Source organism: Schistocerca gregaria, chromosome X, assembly GCF_023897955.1.
Source record: "Schistocerca gregaria isolate iqSchGreg1 chromosome X, iqSchGreg1.2, whole genome shotgun sequence".
NCBI lineage: Eukaryota > Metazoa > Arthropoda > Insecta > Orthoptera > Acrididae > Schistocerca > Schistocerca gregaria.
The window spans coordinates 586383681-586398987 of record NC_064931.1 but is presented as its reverse complement, the minus strand read 5'-3'; the positions used below and the strand labels follow the sequence as shown (position 1 = coordinate 586398987).

Sequence of the window (15307 nt, the reverse complement as noted above, 5' to 3'; positions counted from 1 at the left end):
TCGGCGTCATTTGGACCCCAGCTGCAACACGGCGAACGGAAACCCGAGGCCGCTGTTGGATCCTCTGCTGCACTAGCTGCGCGTTGCCCTCTGTGGTTGCCGTACGCGGTCGCCCTACCTTTCCAGCACGTTCATTCGTCACGTTCCCAGTCCGTTGAAATTTTTCAAACAGATCATTTAATGTATCGCTTTTCGGTCCTTTGGTTACATTAAACCTCCGTTGAAAATTTCGTCTTGTTGCAACAACACTGTGTTCTAGGCGGTGGAATTCCATCACCAGAAAAATCCTCTGTTCTAAGGAATAAACCATGTTGTTCACAGCACACTTGCACGTTGTGAACAGCACACGCTTACAGCAGAAAGACGACGTACAGAATGGCGCACCCACAGACTGCGTTGTCTTCTATGTCTTTCACATCAATTGTAACTATTGTAATTTCGAAAGTTTGTCCGCCTGAAAATCTACTGTTGTCCAAAGCATATTGCAACAAACAGTGTATTTCTATCGCTGCTAGTTTAGTTTTTAAATTTTCAAATATACCGGTCATTTTTGAAACACCCTGTATATAGGGATATGTTAACAGGCAGAATACGGCGCTGCGGTCGGCAAAGTTTTGATAAGACGACAAGTGTCTGTCGCAGTTGTTAAAACGGTTACTGATGTTACAATGGTAGGTTGTCAATATTGAAGTTAGTTTGAACGTGGTGTTATAGTCGGCGTACGAGCGATAGGACACAGAATCTCCGAGGTAGCGATGAAGTGGGGTTCTCCCGTAGAACCATTTCATGAGTGTACCGTGAATATCAGGAATCCGGTAAAACGTCAAGTCTCCGACATCACTGCGGTCGGAAGAAGATCCTGCAAAACGGGACCAACGATGACTAAAAAAAAATTCGTTCAAAGTGACAGAAGTGCAACCCTTCGGCAAACAGATGCACATTTCAATGCTGGATCAACGACAAGTGTCAGCGTCCTAACAGTTCAACGAAACATCATCGATATGAGTTTCCGGAGCCTAAAGCCCACTCGTCTACTCTTGATGCCTGAGCGACACAACGCTTTACGCCTCGCCTGGGCTCATCAACACCGACATTCGAATGTTGATGACTGGAAGAATGTTGCCTGCTCGGACGAGTCCCATTTCAAATTGTATGGAGCGGATGGACTTGTACGGGTATGGAGACAGCCTAATGACTCTATGGACCCTTCATGCCATCAGGGGACTGTTCAGTCTGGTGGAGACTTTGTAATGGTGTAGGTCGTGTGCAGTTGGAGTAATATGGGACCCCTGATACGTCTAGATACGACTCTAAGGGTGTCACGTTCGTAAGCATCCTGTCTGATAACGGATTTCTAGACACCTCTGCAAGACTGATGGCGTCAGTTCCCTCCAGCACTACTTGAGACATTAGTCGAGTCCTTGCCAAGTCGTGGTGCGTCACTTTTGCGTGCTCGCTGGGGCCCTACACGATATTAGGCAGGTGTACCAGTTTCTTTGGCTCTTTAGTGTATTAAAACTATTTCAATGAAAACAGTCTTTATCGCATGAAGCTATTTACACTGAGGTGATGAAAGTGATGCGATATCGTATATGATGGGGGTAGTGTCGCTTACACAAGGGATAAAAGGGCAGTGGATTGGCCCAGCTGTCATTTGAACTCATATGATGCATGTGAAATATTTTCCGACGTGGTAGTCGTCGCACGATGAGAAATAACAGACTTTTAACGTGAAATGGTAGTTGGAGCTACACGCATGTGACAAATCATTTTGGAAATCGTTGGGGGTTGTTTGGGGGAGGAGACCAGACACCGAAGTCGTCGGTCTCATCGGATTAGGGAAGGAAGGGGAAGGAAGTCGGCAGTAAAGTGTCAGAGGAACCGTCCCGGCATTGGCCTGGAGCGATTTAGGGAAATCATGGAAAACCTAAATCAGGACAGCCAGATGAGGGATTGAACCGTCGTCCTCCCGAATGCGAGTCCATTGTGCTAGTCACTGCGCCACCTCGCTAGGTAAAATACTTAGGGAATTGAATATTTCGAAATCTATAGTTTATAGAATTGGCCGGGAATACAAAATTTCAGGCATTACCTCTCATCACAGACAACGCGGCGGCCTAAGGTTTTCAATTGATGACAGAGAGTATCGGCGTTTGTGTAGAATTGTCAGTGCTAACAGAAATGCAACATTGCATGAAATGACCGCACAAATCAAAGTTGGAAAAAAATAACATATTCGTTAGGACATTGCGTTGAAATTTAGCGTTAATGGCCTATGGCAGCAGTTGACCGACACGAGTGCCTTTGCCAACACCACGACATCGTCTGTAGCGCCTCTACTGGGCTCTTGATTATATCGGCTGGACGCTAGACGATTGGAAAACAGTGGCCGGGTCAGATGAGTACCGATGTTAATTGGTAAGATCTGAAGGTAGGGTTCGAACATGGCGCAGACCCCATGAAGCCATGGACCCAAGTTGTCAACAAGGCACCACAATGGTGTCGGCTGTGTTCACATGGAATGGACTGGGTCCCTTAGTCAAACTGAAGCGATAATTAACTGAAAATGTTTATGTTAGGCTACTTGTTCGCTACTGGCTTGAAGAACATTGTAGACAATCACCCCCATGAATCAAATCGGACAGCTGTGGGATGTAATAGTGAGATAAATTCCTGCACCGGCAACACTTTCGCAGTTATGGACGGCTAAAGACTCAGCATGGCACAATATTTCTGCAGGGGACTTTTAACGACTTGTTGAGTCCATGCCACGTCTAGTTGCTACAGTACGCCGGTCAAAAGGAGGTCCGAGACGATGTTAGGAGGTATCCCATGACTTTCGTCACCTCAGCGTGTTTCATACGTTACCAGCTTCGATCTCTTATGAGACTGTTTTATTTGGTGAGAAAGGGCAATACACTTTCTAAGAGGTCAAAGGACTTGAGTAAAATCGTCAGAATAAAGTAATATGGAAAAATGGCTATGCTTTTGTATGATTCTACTCTTATGATTCTATAAATTCCTTTGACTTCTAAGAAAATGTATCACTCTTTGTCACAGAGTAAAATGGTCTGATGAAGATCCTATAAGAGATCGAAACCGGCCCCCGTATGAAATAAATAAGCTACTGCTTTTATTGAAATAATTTTATTATGGTTTTATGGATCGCAGTTTCTTCGACTGACTTATGTTCCAAAAATGTTTTCCACATAAAATCCCTCCAGTTGTCAGGCTAAGACTTTGCTTATTCGTGTTGTAGCATTCGTCTAAATTACGCGAACCATTCAGAACACTGGTGAAAAAACTCAGACAAAAGTCTTATTTAAATAACAACTGACGAAAAAGTCTGCAAAACTTAGCTTTATTGCATGTAATGAGAATTTAGAAAAGGAAAGCTATCGTCAGAGACCCAACCACATACCGGGTATCTCCTATCGCCACTGTAATGCGTTAAATTAAAGGTAATTTGTGCCTTTCACTTATGATGATTTCGCCAGATCGTGAAATTTCATAGCACACTATATCTCTAACACATTTACCAGACGTGCTACCTTATAGGCCAGCGTATATGATACCAAAGACGAAATATTTCGATTACAAATGGCTTAGAAGAGGAGATTATTAAGCACTATGGATATGAAAACTGCTTGTGAGAAGTGTTTTTTAAGAGAGAAAGTCAGTATGCTTGGGTTTGTGTTGCAGGTCTCGTCCGCTAGAGAACGACAGCTCTACGGTGCTGGTTGTGGGTGGCGTCCACTGGCTGGCCACGCACCATCTGCACGTGCTGCTTCGAGTCTTACGCAGGTTCTTTCTTCCACACAATACAGATATTGTTGTCCACGTCCTTAAGTTCACAACACTAAATATAAGTACATTGAATCTTCCTAGTAGATTAAAAACTGTGTACCGAACCTCGGATCCGGGAACTCGTACCGGTCAGGTACAAATTTTGAATTTGCCACGATGTTTCAAAATAGCACACTCTGCCCTGCAGTGTTAGATTCATTCTGTAAACACACTAGGCTGTGGCTAAAGTCTTTCTCCGCTATATATATCTTCTACTGAGAGTGTTGGTTTTGCAAGGTACGCAGGAAAATCTCTGTAAAGTTTGTATGCTAGGACACAGGTAGTGGAATAAGTAAAGATGTGAAGTTGGATTGCTTCTCATGCCTGGATAGTTCAGTCGGTAATACTATTGGAGGGTTCAGGGTTCGATTTCCGTTACAGAACAATGTGTTAATATGCCTGGAAGTTTTAAAACATCGAATATTCTGTTACACAGCGAAAGGTTTAGTCTTAGTACACTGCTCATTCATGAGAGGTGATTAAATCTATACTATGAAACCAAGTTTTCCCGAACATTTATTCGAAACTGCAGTCGAAGCTCACTTGTTTGTTTAACTTTTGTAGCTCCGTTTAGTAGGAGTCTGCCCCTTCGGCTTCTGCATGGCTCTCAGTATTACGGGAAGTGATTTGGAGAGCAGGCCAATCCCTGCGCAGAACAAAACAAGGAAACACACAGGTTTATTCATTGGAGCTGTATTCTGTAGAAGCAGTGTTTTTTTTTTTAAATATCACCACGGCCTAATTAAACTCAGATCATAATGCATTTATGTTAACTGTATGTGTATAACGGCATTGGTATTGACGGCACTGTATGGGTACGAGTCTTTTCTTCTTCGTTTGCTACTTATACCTTAACGACATTTTCTTTAAGACGACTCATTCGGGTCTGGAGAAAAACAGGTGTTGTGGAATATACCGCAAATAACACGTTCGGTGCCTGTCATGATGCCACGTCCGTAACCATCGCATGATTATTGCAAAACGATTCTAATGCAAACAACACCGCATAAAAAATGGCTCTGAGCACTATGGGACTCAACTGCTGTGGTCATCAGTCCCCTAGAACTTAGAACTACTTAAACCTAACTAACCTAAGGACATCACACACATCCATGCTCGAGGCAGGATTCGAACCTGTGACCGTAGTGGTCGCGCGGTTCGGAACTGTAGCGCCTAGAACCCCCCGGTCACGCAGGCAGGCAACTCTGCATGAACTCATTCTCTTTATGCTGTACACAATGTGATATAATTGAGTGCTCTTCAGTGTAGGTAAATGTTATGTTCATTCTAGGACGACATACAGTGAAGAGCCAAAGAAACTGGTTCACCTGCCTTAATATCATGTAGCGCCCCCCCTTCCCCCCCCCCCCCCACCATAAATGCTGCAGAACTGTCCATATATCCGTAAGAGTACGAACGGGTTGACATCTCTTCTGGACAGCACGTTCAATGCATCCCATATATGCTCAATAATGTTTATGTCTGGGGAGTTTGGTGGACAGTGGAAGTGTTTAAGCTTTGAAGAGTGTTCCTGGAGCCACTGTGTAGCTATTCTGAACGTGTGGGGTGTCGCATTGTCCTGCTGAAATTTCCCAAGTCTGTCGAAATGTAAAATGGATATGAATGGATGCAGGTGATCAGACAGGATGCTTACGTACGTGTCAACTGTCAGAGTCGTATATACACATATCAGGCGTCCCATATCACTCCAACTGAACACGCCCCGCACCATTAAAGAGCCTCCACCACTTTCAACAGTTTCCTGCTGACATTCTGGGACCATAGACTTATCAAGTTGTCTCAATACCCGTACACGGCCATCCGCTCGATACAATCTGAAACGAGACTCATTCAACGAGACAACATTTTTCCAGTCATCAACAGCTCAACGTCGGTATTGACAGGCCCAGGCGAGGTGTCAAACTTTGTGTCGTGCAGTCATCAAGGGTATGCGAGTGGGCCTTTGGTTCTGAAAGCCCATATGGATGAAGTTTCGTTGAATGGTTCGAACCCCGACACTTGTTGATGCCTAACACTGAAATGTGCAGCAATTTTCAGAACGTTCGCACTTCGGTACGTTGAACGATTCTCTTCAATCGTCGTTGGTCCCGTTCTTCCAGGATCTTCTTCCGGCCGCAGCAATGTCGTAGATTTGATGTTTTACCGGATTCCTGATATTCACGGTATACTCGTTAAACGGTCGTTCAGGAAAATCCCCACTTCATCGCTGAATCGGAAATGCTGTGTGCCGCGCGGGATTATCCGAGCGGTCTAAGGTGCTGCAGTCATGGACTGTGCGGCTGGTCCCGACGAAGGTTCGAGTCCTCCCTCGGGTATGGGTGTGTGTGTTTGTCCTTAGGATAATTTAGGTTAAGTAGCGTGTAAGCTGAGGGACTGACAACCTTAGCAGCTAAGTCCCATAATATTTCATACATTTTGACATACTGTGTGCTATCGTTCGTGCGCCTACTATAGCACCACTTTCAAACACATTTAAATTTTGATAACCAGCCATTATAGCAGCAGTAACCGATCTAAAAACTGCACCAGACCCAGACATTTGTTGTCTTATCTAGGCGTTGCCAACCACAGCCCCGTAGTCTGTCTGTTTACATATCTCTGTATTTGAATACGCTTGTCTATACCAGTTTCTTTGGCGTTTCACTGTAGAAGTCAACAGTCAGAAAAGCACTACAGTCCTCTGACACCAACATGTAACTTAGACCTGCAAAACCCAAGCTATTTTTGAACATATTCAACAAGTTTCGGCAAATAACAGTCGGAGCGTTCTACCGATCGTTCATTTTTTCGCGACAATAGAAACGATCTCCTTGGTCATGGATCTATTCGAGAACCGGTGTGCAAACGTCATCAGCGGTGGAAGCTCTTTTCAGCCAGATTTTCTTTCAACGTTCCGAATATATGGAAATCGCGTGTACAAGATCTGGACATTCCGATCACCGTCATCCACCTCTGTGCAGCTTTGGTAAGATTGTTGGCATCATTTCGCAAGGGCTGGACACGAAATTGCATCTGACCCATATACAACCAGACTTTCATGGTGAATGTGTTTGGGGTTTACATATTTTGCCCATGTTCCGCGTACTTGACCATTGGATCATATACTGTAATAAATTTTTTTATCCGCACTGCAGCCGAACTGTGTCCGCAGGAAACCTGCGACATGTACTCTCTTCTAAGAATGTGCCACTCTTGTTCCGCTATGGTCTTAGCGTAGGACGACATGTGTAACTTACCTTATGAAGCCCCTACACTGCCAGAAAAAAACGCATCACCCTCAGGGACTGTGTTCTGTGGCACCATGGCATATTATGTGCAAACTGAGGGGTTACAGAGTTAGTGATTCATTTGTCATGATCATAGGGGGTCCGATGGTAGGAGGCCTGTTTGTGTATCCCCTGTTCTGACTCTGCTGGCAGTAACTCCGCTGGGCTTCCTGATGAACATTGTTTGCAACATTCATTCTAGGGTACAAGCATGCATCACCAACGAGTACGTGCTCCTATCGGACAACTTCAGCAGTTTGTACGGGATCACACATATTGCCTGCAGAAAGTTGGGTGAAAGTGTGAGGGGGATTGCTGCTCATGTTGGGAACAGTGTCTCGTTGGTGCGTCGCTAATTTCAACACTGGTCTGTGGAATATTCCCGCACCTGCAGAACAGGTTCTGGACGTCTATGTAGCACAGATGCACGTTAAGGTCGAGTATTGTGGTAGTAGCGGCGTAAGACCGAACATCATCCAGGAACGAAATCTGGGCAGATGCTGCACCTACTGTGTCATCAAGGACCAATGGGAACCGTCTGATAGTAGCAGGATTAAGATCAAGTGTGCCTCTGGCCACGCTGCCAAACACTTGTGTTGTGAAAAATCGTGAAAGAGTTGAGCGGAGAGTGGAACAGCGCTCTGTTGTCTTACGTGAAGAGGGAAGATCTGGTGTTTCTGCAGTGTAATGTAACCATTGCCTACTACATTCTAGAGCCCGTTACCTCCGGCTACTGCTATTTCTTCGACAGGAAGATGGTGTGCTTTTTCAAAAGGAGAATGGACAGCAACATACAGCTGTTGCTATGCAATGTGCTCTTCGTGCTGCATAACAATTGCCCTGACCGTCGAGATCACCAAGTCTCTCGCCAGCTTAACACGTATGGGACTTGGTGAAGTGGAAATTCACTCTTCCTCCAGGGCCTGTAAGAATCATTTCTGAATTGCTATAGACGGTGCAAGATACTTGGAACAATCCCTTACAGGATGCAATTCGACCCCTTTAATGATCGTTTGCACGTGAGGGTACTCACCTGAGTTACCGACAGATGTTGGTGCATTTTGCACTGATGTGACTGTTTGGTCACCCTTTACTACAATATGTAGACTTTATTTGCAATCATATACTCCTAAAATGATGATCTACCTGTCACATCACTTGCCAAGGAAGTGACCTTGTCATGGAGGCTGTTGCATTTTCTTTCCGGCAATGTATTTCAGTGCAGTCTAATGTCCCAATTATTTTTATCATAAATACTGGTTTTCTTTTGTACTGAACATCCTCAGATCCACCGTACTTCCAGAACAACCAGTCGGATTTTCGTGCTGTACACAGCGTCAATAACTCATTAGTCACACATACTTCTGCACTATCACAGGGTATTTCCACGTTATCGACCTCTCATTGTATCCTCGCGCCACCAACGATATGACGCACGTGAAATCGTTGATAATTTGTACTCCAATTATCTACCTATTAAAGACTGTGAAACGGAAGGTTTGGTAGATAAACGTCATCAAAATGGGTGTTGAAACATCCGGACAATATCGAGGACTTTGTGAGTCACGCCCAGATGTTGCGAAGACTGTTTCAACTACCCAGCAGATGTTTCGGTGGGAAGTCCTTACACATCCTCCACACATCTGACTACTCCTCTATCTACATCTACGTCTACATCCATACTCCGCAAGCCACCTGACGGTGTGTGGCGGAGGGTACCCTGAGTACCTCTATCGGTTCTCCCTTCTATTCCAGTCTCGTATTGTACGTGGAAAGAAGGATTGTCGGTATGCTTCTGTGTGGGCTCTAATATCTCTGATTTTATCCTCATGGTCTCTTCGCGAGATATACGTAGGAGGGAGCAATATACTGCTTGACTCTTCGGTGAAGGTATGTTCTCGAAACTTTAACAAAAGCCCGTACCGAGCAACTGAGCGTCTCTCCTGCAGAGTCTTCCACTGGAGTTTATCTATCATCTCCGTAACGCTTTCGCGATTACTAAATGATCCTGTAACGAAGCGCGCTGCTCTCCGTTGGACCTTCTCTATCTCTCCTATCAACCTTATCTGGTTCGGATCCCACACTGCTGAGCAGTATTCAAGGAGTGGGCGAACAAGCGTACTGTAATCTACTTCCTTTATTGTCGGATTGCATTTCCTTAGGATTCTTCCAATGAATCTCAGTCTGGCATCTGCTTTACCGACGATTAACTTTATAAGATCATTCCATTTTAAATCACTCCTAATGCGTACTCCCAGATAATTTATGGAATTAACTGCTTCCAGTTGCTGACCTGCTATTTTGTAGCTGAATGATAATGGACCTATCTTTCTAGGTATTCGCGTCACATTACACTTGTCTACATTGAGATTCAATTGCCATTCCGTGCAACATGCGTCAATTCGCTACAGATCCTCCTGCATCTCAGTACAATTTTCCATTGTTGCAACCTCACGATACACCACAGCACCATCTGCAAAAAGCCTCAGTGAACTTCCGATGTCATCCACCAGGTCATTTATGTATATTGTGAATAGCAACGGTCCTATGACACTCCCCTGCGGCACACCAGAAATCACTCTTACTTCGGAAGACTTCTCTCCATTGAGAATGACATGCTGCGTTCTGTTATCTAGGAACTCCTCAATCCAATCACACAATTGATCTGATAGTCCGTATGCTCTTACTTTGTTCATTAAACGACTGTGGGTAACTGTGTCAAACGCCTTGCGGAAGTCAAGAAACACGGCATCTACCTGTGAACTCGTGTCTAAGGCCCTCTGAGTCTCGTGGACGAATAGCGCGAGCTGGGTTTCACACGACCGTCTTTTTAGAAAGCCATGCTAATTCCTACAGAGTAGATTTCTAGTCTCCAGAAAAGACATTATACTCGAACGTAATATGTGTTCCAAAATTCTACAATTCATCGACGTTAGAGATATAGGTCTATAGTTCTGCACATCTGTTCGACGTCCCTTCTTGAAAACGGGGACGACCTGTGCCCTTTTCCAATCCTTTGGAACGCTTCGCTCTTCTGGAGACCTACGGTACACCGCTGCAAGAAGGGGGGCAAGTTCCTTCGCGTACTCTGTGTAAAATCGAACTGGTATCCCATCAGGACCAGCGGCCTTTCCTCTTTTGAGCGATTTTAATTGTTTCTCTATCCCTTATCGTCTATTTCGATAACTACCATTTTGTTAACTGTGCGACAATCTAGAGAAGGAAGCACAGTACAGTCTTCCTCTGTGAAACAGCTTTGGAAGAAGACATTTAGTATTTCGGCCTTTAGTCTGTCATCCTCTGTTTCAGTACCATTTTGGTCACAGAGTGTCTGGACATTTTGTTTTGATCCACCTACCGCTTTGACATAGGACCAAAATTTCTTACGATTTTCTGCCAAGTCTGTACATGGAACTTTACTTTCAAATTCATTGAAAGCCTCTCGAATAGCCCTCCTCACACTACATTTCGCTTCGCGTAATTTTTGTTTGTCTGCAAGGCTTTGGCTATGTTTATGTTTGCTGTGAAGTTCCCTTTGCTTCCGCAGCAGTTTTCTAACTCGGTTGTTGTACTACGGTGGCTCTTTTCCATCTCTTACGATCTTGCTTGGCACATACTCATCTAACGCATATTGTACAATGGTTTTGAACTGATCGTCAACACTATCTGTACTTGAGACAAAACTTTTGTGTTGAGCCGTCAGGTACTCTGTAATCTGCTTTTTGTCACTTTTGCTAAACAGAAAAATCTTCCTACCTTCTTTAATATTTCTATTTACAGCTGAAATCATCGATACAGTAACCGCTTTATGATCGCTTATTCCCTGTTCTGCATTAACTGATTCAAATAGTTCGGGTTTGTTTGTCAACAGAAGGTCTAATATGTTATCGCCACGAGTCGGTTCTCTGTTTAACTGCTCAAGGTAGTTTTCAGATAAAGCACTTAAAAATATTTCACTGGATTCTTTGTCCCTGCCACCCGTTATGAACGTTTGAGTCTCCCAGTCTATATTCGGCAAATTAAAATCTCCACCCAGAACTATAACATGGTGGGGAGCCTATAGAGACATCCAATTACCATGTGTGAGCCTGCTTTAACCGTGACCTTCACCCAAATCATTTCACAATTCGAATCTCCGTCAATTTCCTTCGATACTTTTGAACTTCTTATCGCTATAAACACGCCTCCCCCTTCACTGTCCAGCCTGTCTCTGCGGTATACATTCCAATCTGAGTTTAGGATTTCATTACTGTTTACATCTGGTTTCAGCCAACTTTCTGTCCCTAGTACTATATGAGCGTTGTGACCGTTTATTAATGAGAGCAGTTCTGGGACCTTTCTATAGACGCTCCTGCAGTTCACTATTAGTACATTAACATTGTTATTCCCTGTTGCATTTTGCCTACTCTTGCCTTGCCGCGTCTCAAGAGGCGGCTTGTCAGGCCTAGGGAGGGAATTCTCTAACCTAAAAAAACCCCATGTGCACTTCACACGTACTCCGCTACCCTCGTAGCCGCTTCCGGCGTGTAGTGCACGCCTGACCTATTCAGGGGGACCCTACATTTCTCCACCCGATAGCGGAGGTCGAGAAATTTGCACCCCAGCTCTCCGCAGAATCGTCTGAGCCTCTGGTTTAAGCCTTCCACTCGGCTCCAAACCAGAGGACCGCGATCGGTTCTGGGAACGATACTACAAATAGTTAGCTCTGATTCCACCCCGCGAGCGAGGCTTTCCGCCTTCACCAACTCCGCCAACCGCCTGTACGAACTGAGGATGAACTCTGAACCCAGACGGCAGGAGTAATTGGTGCCGACATGAGCAACAATTTGCAGTCGGGTGCACCCAGTGCTCTCTATCGCCGCCGGTAGGGCCTCCTCCACATCTCGGAAGAGACCCCCCGGCAAGCAGACAGAGTGAACACTGGCCTTCTTCCCCGACCTTTCCGCTATTTCCCTCAGGGGCTCCATCACCCGCTTCACGTTGTAGCTCCCAATAACTACTAAACCCCTCCCCCCGTGTGCCTGCTCGGACCTTGCTGAAGGAGCAGCCACATGTCCACTCACAGGCAGAGCGGGCGATGCCACACGGCCAGCCTCCACATTGACCCTCCGCCTCGTGCGCCGCGAACGCCGCTGAACCCGCCACTCTCCTTAGGGAGAGGCTGGCCCAACCGCGCCCGGTACCCGCGAAGATGTCTCGACAGCAGGGACAGTGGGTGAAGCATGTAACACCTGGGGTGTACCTTGCGACGCACCAGACTCCCCACTGCCGCTCCACTCCGAGGCAGCAGCCTGAAGACGGCTGACCGTGGCCATCAACACGCTCAGCTGTTCGCGAAGAGTGGCCAGCTCCTCCTGCGTCCGTACACAGCAGTCACACATCCTAACCATCCTAAGGAATCAATTTACTGAAGAGACTCGTTGGAGTAATCATCCGGAGCCACCTTCAATTAAACGTCCGCACAAAACAAATATTAGGAAAAGCAGATACCAGACTGTTCACAAAACACTTGGTCGACCGATTGCGATCCTTGATGTTTCTCAACAGGTTCTGACCCTTACCAGGTCACATTAATAGAAAAGATAGACGAGAAAGAGATGCTAAACTAACTCCACTGGACGACGCTGCAAGAGAGGTGTTGTCGAAAAAATCCGAGAGAGAGCTTCCCGGAAGGAGGTGGGCGACATATTTCTTTCCCTTACATACATCTTGCAAAATAACCACAACGAGAAAATTCTAGAATGTCGAAACAGTACAGAGGTTTACCGGTAGTCAATCTTCCCACCTGCTATTCGCGAAAGAAACAGGCAAGGGAGCGTAACAGTTAGTGGTACCTGAAGCACCGTCCGCCACACACCATAAGGTGGCTTGCGGTGTATAGGTGTGGATGTAGGACAGCAATAGCATATTTGATCTATCTCATACCTTATCAGATTACAAAAATTTTCTGGAATTGGTTCTTTAATGTCGATATCTGGCTTTCAAACTTTTTTCCAGTGCCATTTTGCATTTAAGGAGAAGCTGAATGCTTTTCAGCTGTCATTAATATAGTTTATCATAAAATGGCATGAGTAGCATTGGTAGCAAGGAAATAAAGAACGAAATCCTTAAATCTTCTCATATCAATTTTTTCTACCTTTCCTCTTCCTTAACTCTTTGTCCTTCCCTTTCAGAAAAAATCATTCCATCCTGCCAATCCTTTTATTTGTACCCTGGTTTCCTTCTGTCTCACCTGTATTTCATGTCTACTTCCTGTTCACAGATGCTACTACATTTTACCGAATGGATCTAGGTACTGTGAACTCAGTATCAGAGTCAACATCCTCAGCAAAACCTACTTTGCGTTTGACTTGTAGCAAGCGCCAGCATGGTCGGCATCTGTTGACCGGGAAGACACGATTGCATATTTCATGTCCCAGGAACTTATAATCCCTGGTCCTAAAACCCCAGTGACTTATTCCTCATTGTTGTTGTGGTCTTCAGTCCAGAGACAGGTTTGATGCAGCTCTCCATACTACTCTATCCTGTGCAAGCTGCTTCATCTCCCAGTACCTACTGCAACCTACATCCTTCTTAATCTGCTTGGTGTATTCATCTCTTGGTCTCCCTCTACGATTTTTACCCTACACGCTGCCCTCCAATACTAAATTGGTGATCCCTTGATGCCTCAGAACATGCCCTACCAACCGATCCCTTCTTCTAGTCAAGTTTTGCCACAAGCTCCTCTTCTCTCCAATTCTATTCAACACCTCCTCATTAGTTATGTGATCTACCCATGTAATCTTCAGCATTCTTCTGTAGCACCACATTTCGAAAGCTTCTATTATCTTCTTGTCTAAACTATTTATTCCTCATTGTCATTGTAATATTCTGTTCCATTTCAGTCACTAGAAGCAGCAACTGGAAGCAGTTAATTCCATAAATTATCTGTGAGTAGGCATTAGGAAAGATTTAAAATGGAATGATCATATAAAATTAATCGTCGGTAAAGCTGATGCCAGACTGAGATTCATTGGAAGGATCCTAAGGAAATGCAGTGCGAAAACAAAGTAAGTAAGTTATAGTACAATTGTTCGTCCACTGCTTGAATACTGCTCACCGGTGTGGGATCCGTACTAGATAGCGTTGATAGAGGAGATAGAGAAGATTCAACGGAGAGCAGCGCGCTCCGTTACAAGATCATTTAGTAATCGCGAAAACGTTACGGAGATGATAGATAAACTCTTGTGGAAGACTCTGCAAGAGAGACGCTCAGTAGCTCGGTACCGGCTTTTGCTGAAGTTTCGAGAACATACCTTCACCAAGGAGTATATTGTTCCCTCCTACATATATCTCGCGAAAAGACCATGAGCATAAAATCAGAGAGATTAGGGCCCACACAGAGGCATACCGACAATCTTTCTTTCCACGAGCAGTACGAGACTAGAATAGAAGAGAGAACCGATAGAGATACTCAAGGTACCCTCCACGACACACCGTCAGGTGGCTTGCGGAGTATGGATGTAGATGTAGATGTAGTTGTACAAAGTGCATCACGAAGTTTAAATTGTATCAGCTAAGTTCAAAATGTCCATGTTTTTTACATGGTGTTGAATAACAGTTATGTCATGTAATAGTCCCCCATTCGGATCTCCGGGCGGGGACTACTCAGGAGGACGTCGTTATCTAGAGAAAGAAAACTGGCATTCTACGGATCCGAGCGTGGAATGTCAGATCCCTTAATCGGGCAGGTAGGTTAGAAAATTTAAAAAGGGAAATGGATAGAATAAACAGATTCAGAAGGATGTAGGTTGCAGTAGGTACTGGGAGATGAAGAAGCTTGCAGGGGATAGAGTAGCATGGAGAGCTGCATCAAACCAGTCTCAGGACTGAAGACCACAGCAACAAACAATGTCCCATTTCCCTGAGTAAATGGCTACCACCATAAAATGAAACCCCAATCGAAACTTGGAGAAAATCTTCATCACAGGCAATCATGATTCGTGAGAACAAAAACAACTTTATCCACCTTGATAACCAGTGTGCCCAACAATGAACGGCAACCAGGCGTTCGGATTGTGGGGTACGTGGGTGCCACGATCACAGAGGAAATCGGAGTTCTCTGGATAACTACCAGGAAAGAATCATAACTTACATTTGAACGCTCAGTATAAACACCCTAATTCAACTCGTCA

The 15307-nt window shown here is 44.9% G+C and overlaps 1 protein-coding gene across 1 annotated transcript in view; it reads left to right on the top strand.

Annotated features, from left to right (window-relative positions):
• LOC126298230 (cadherin-like and PC-esterase domain-containing protein 1) overlaps window positions 1–15307 on the top strand; it is a 99094-nt gene that overhangs the window by 42747 nt on the left and 41040 nt on the right. The window contains exon 3 of the mRNA XM_049989536.1: window positions 3703–3804. Within this exon, the coding sequence (XP_049845493.1) occupies window positions 3703–3804 (102 nt within the window). The remainder of the gene's footprint in view (window positions 1–3702; window positions 3805–15307) is intronic.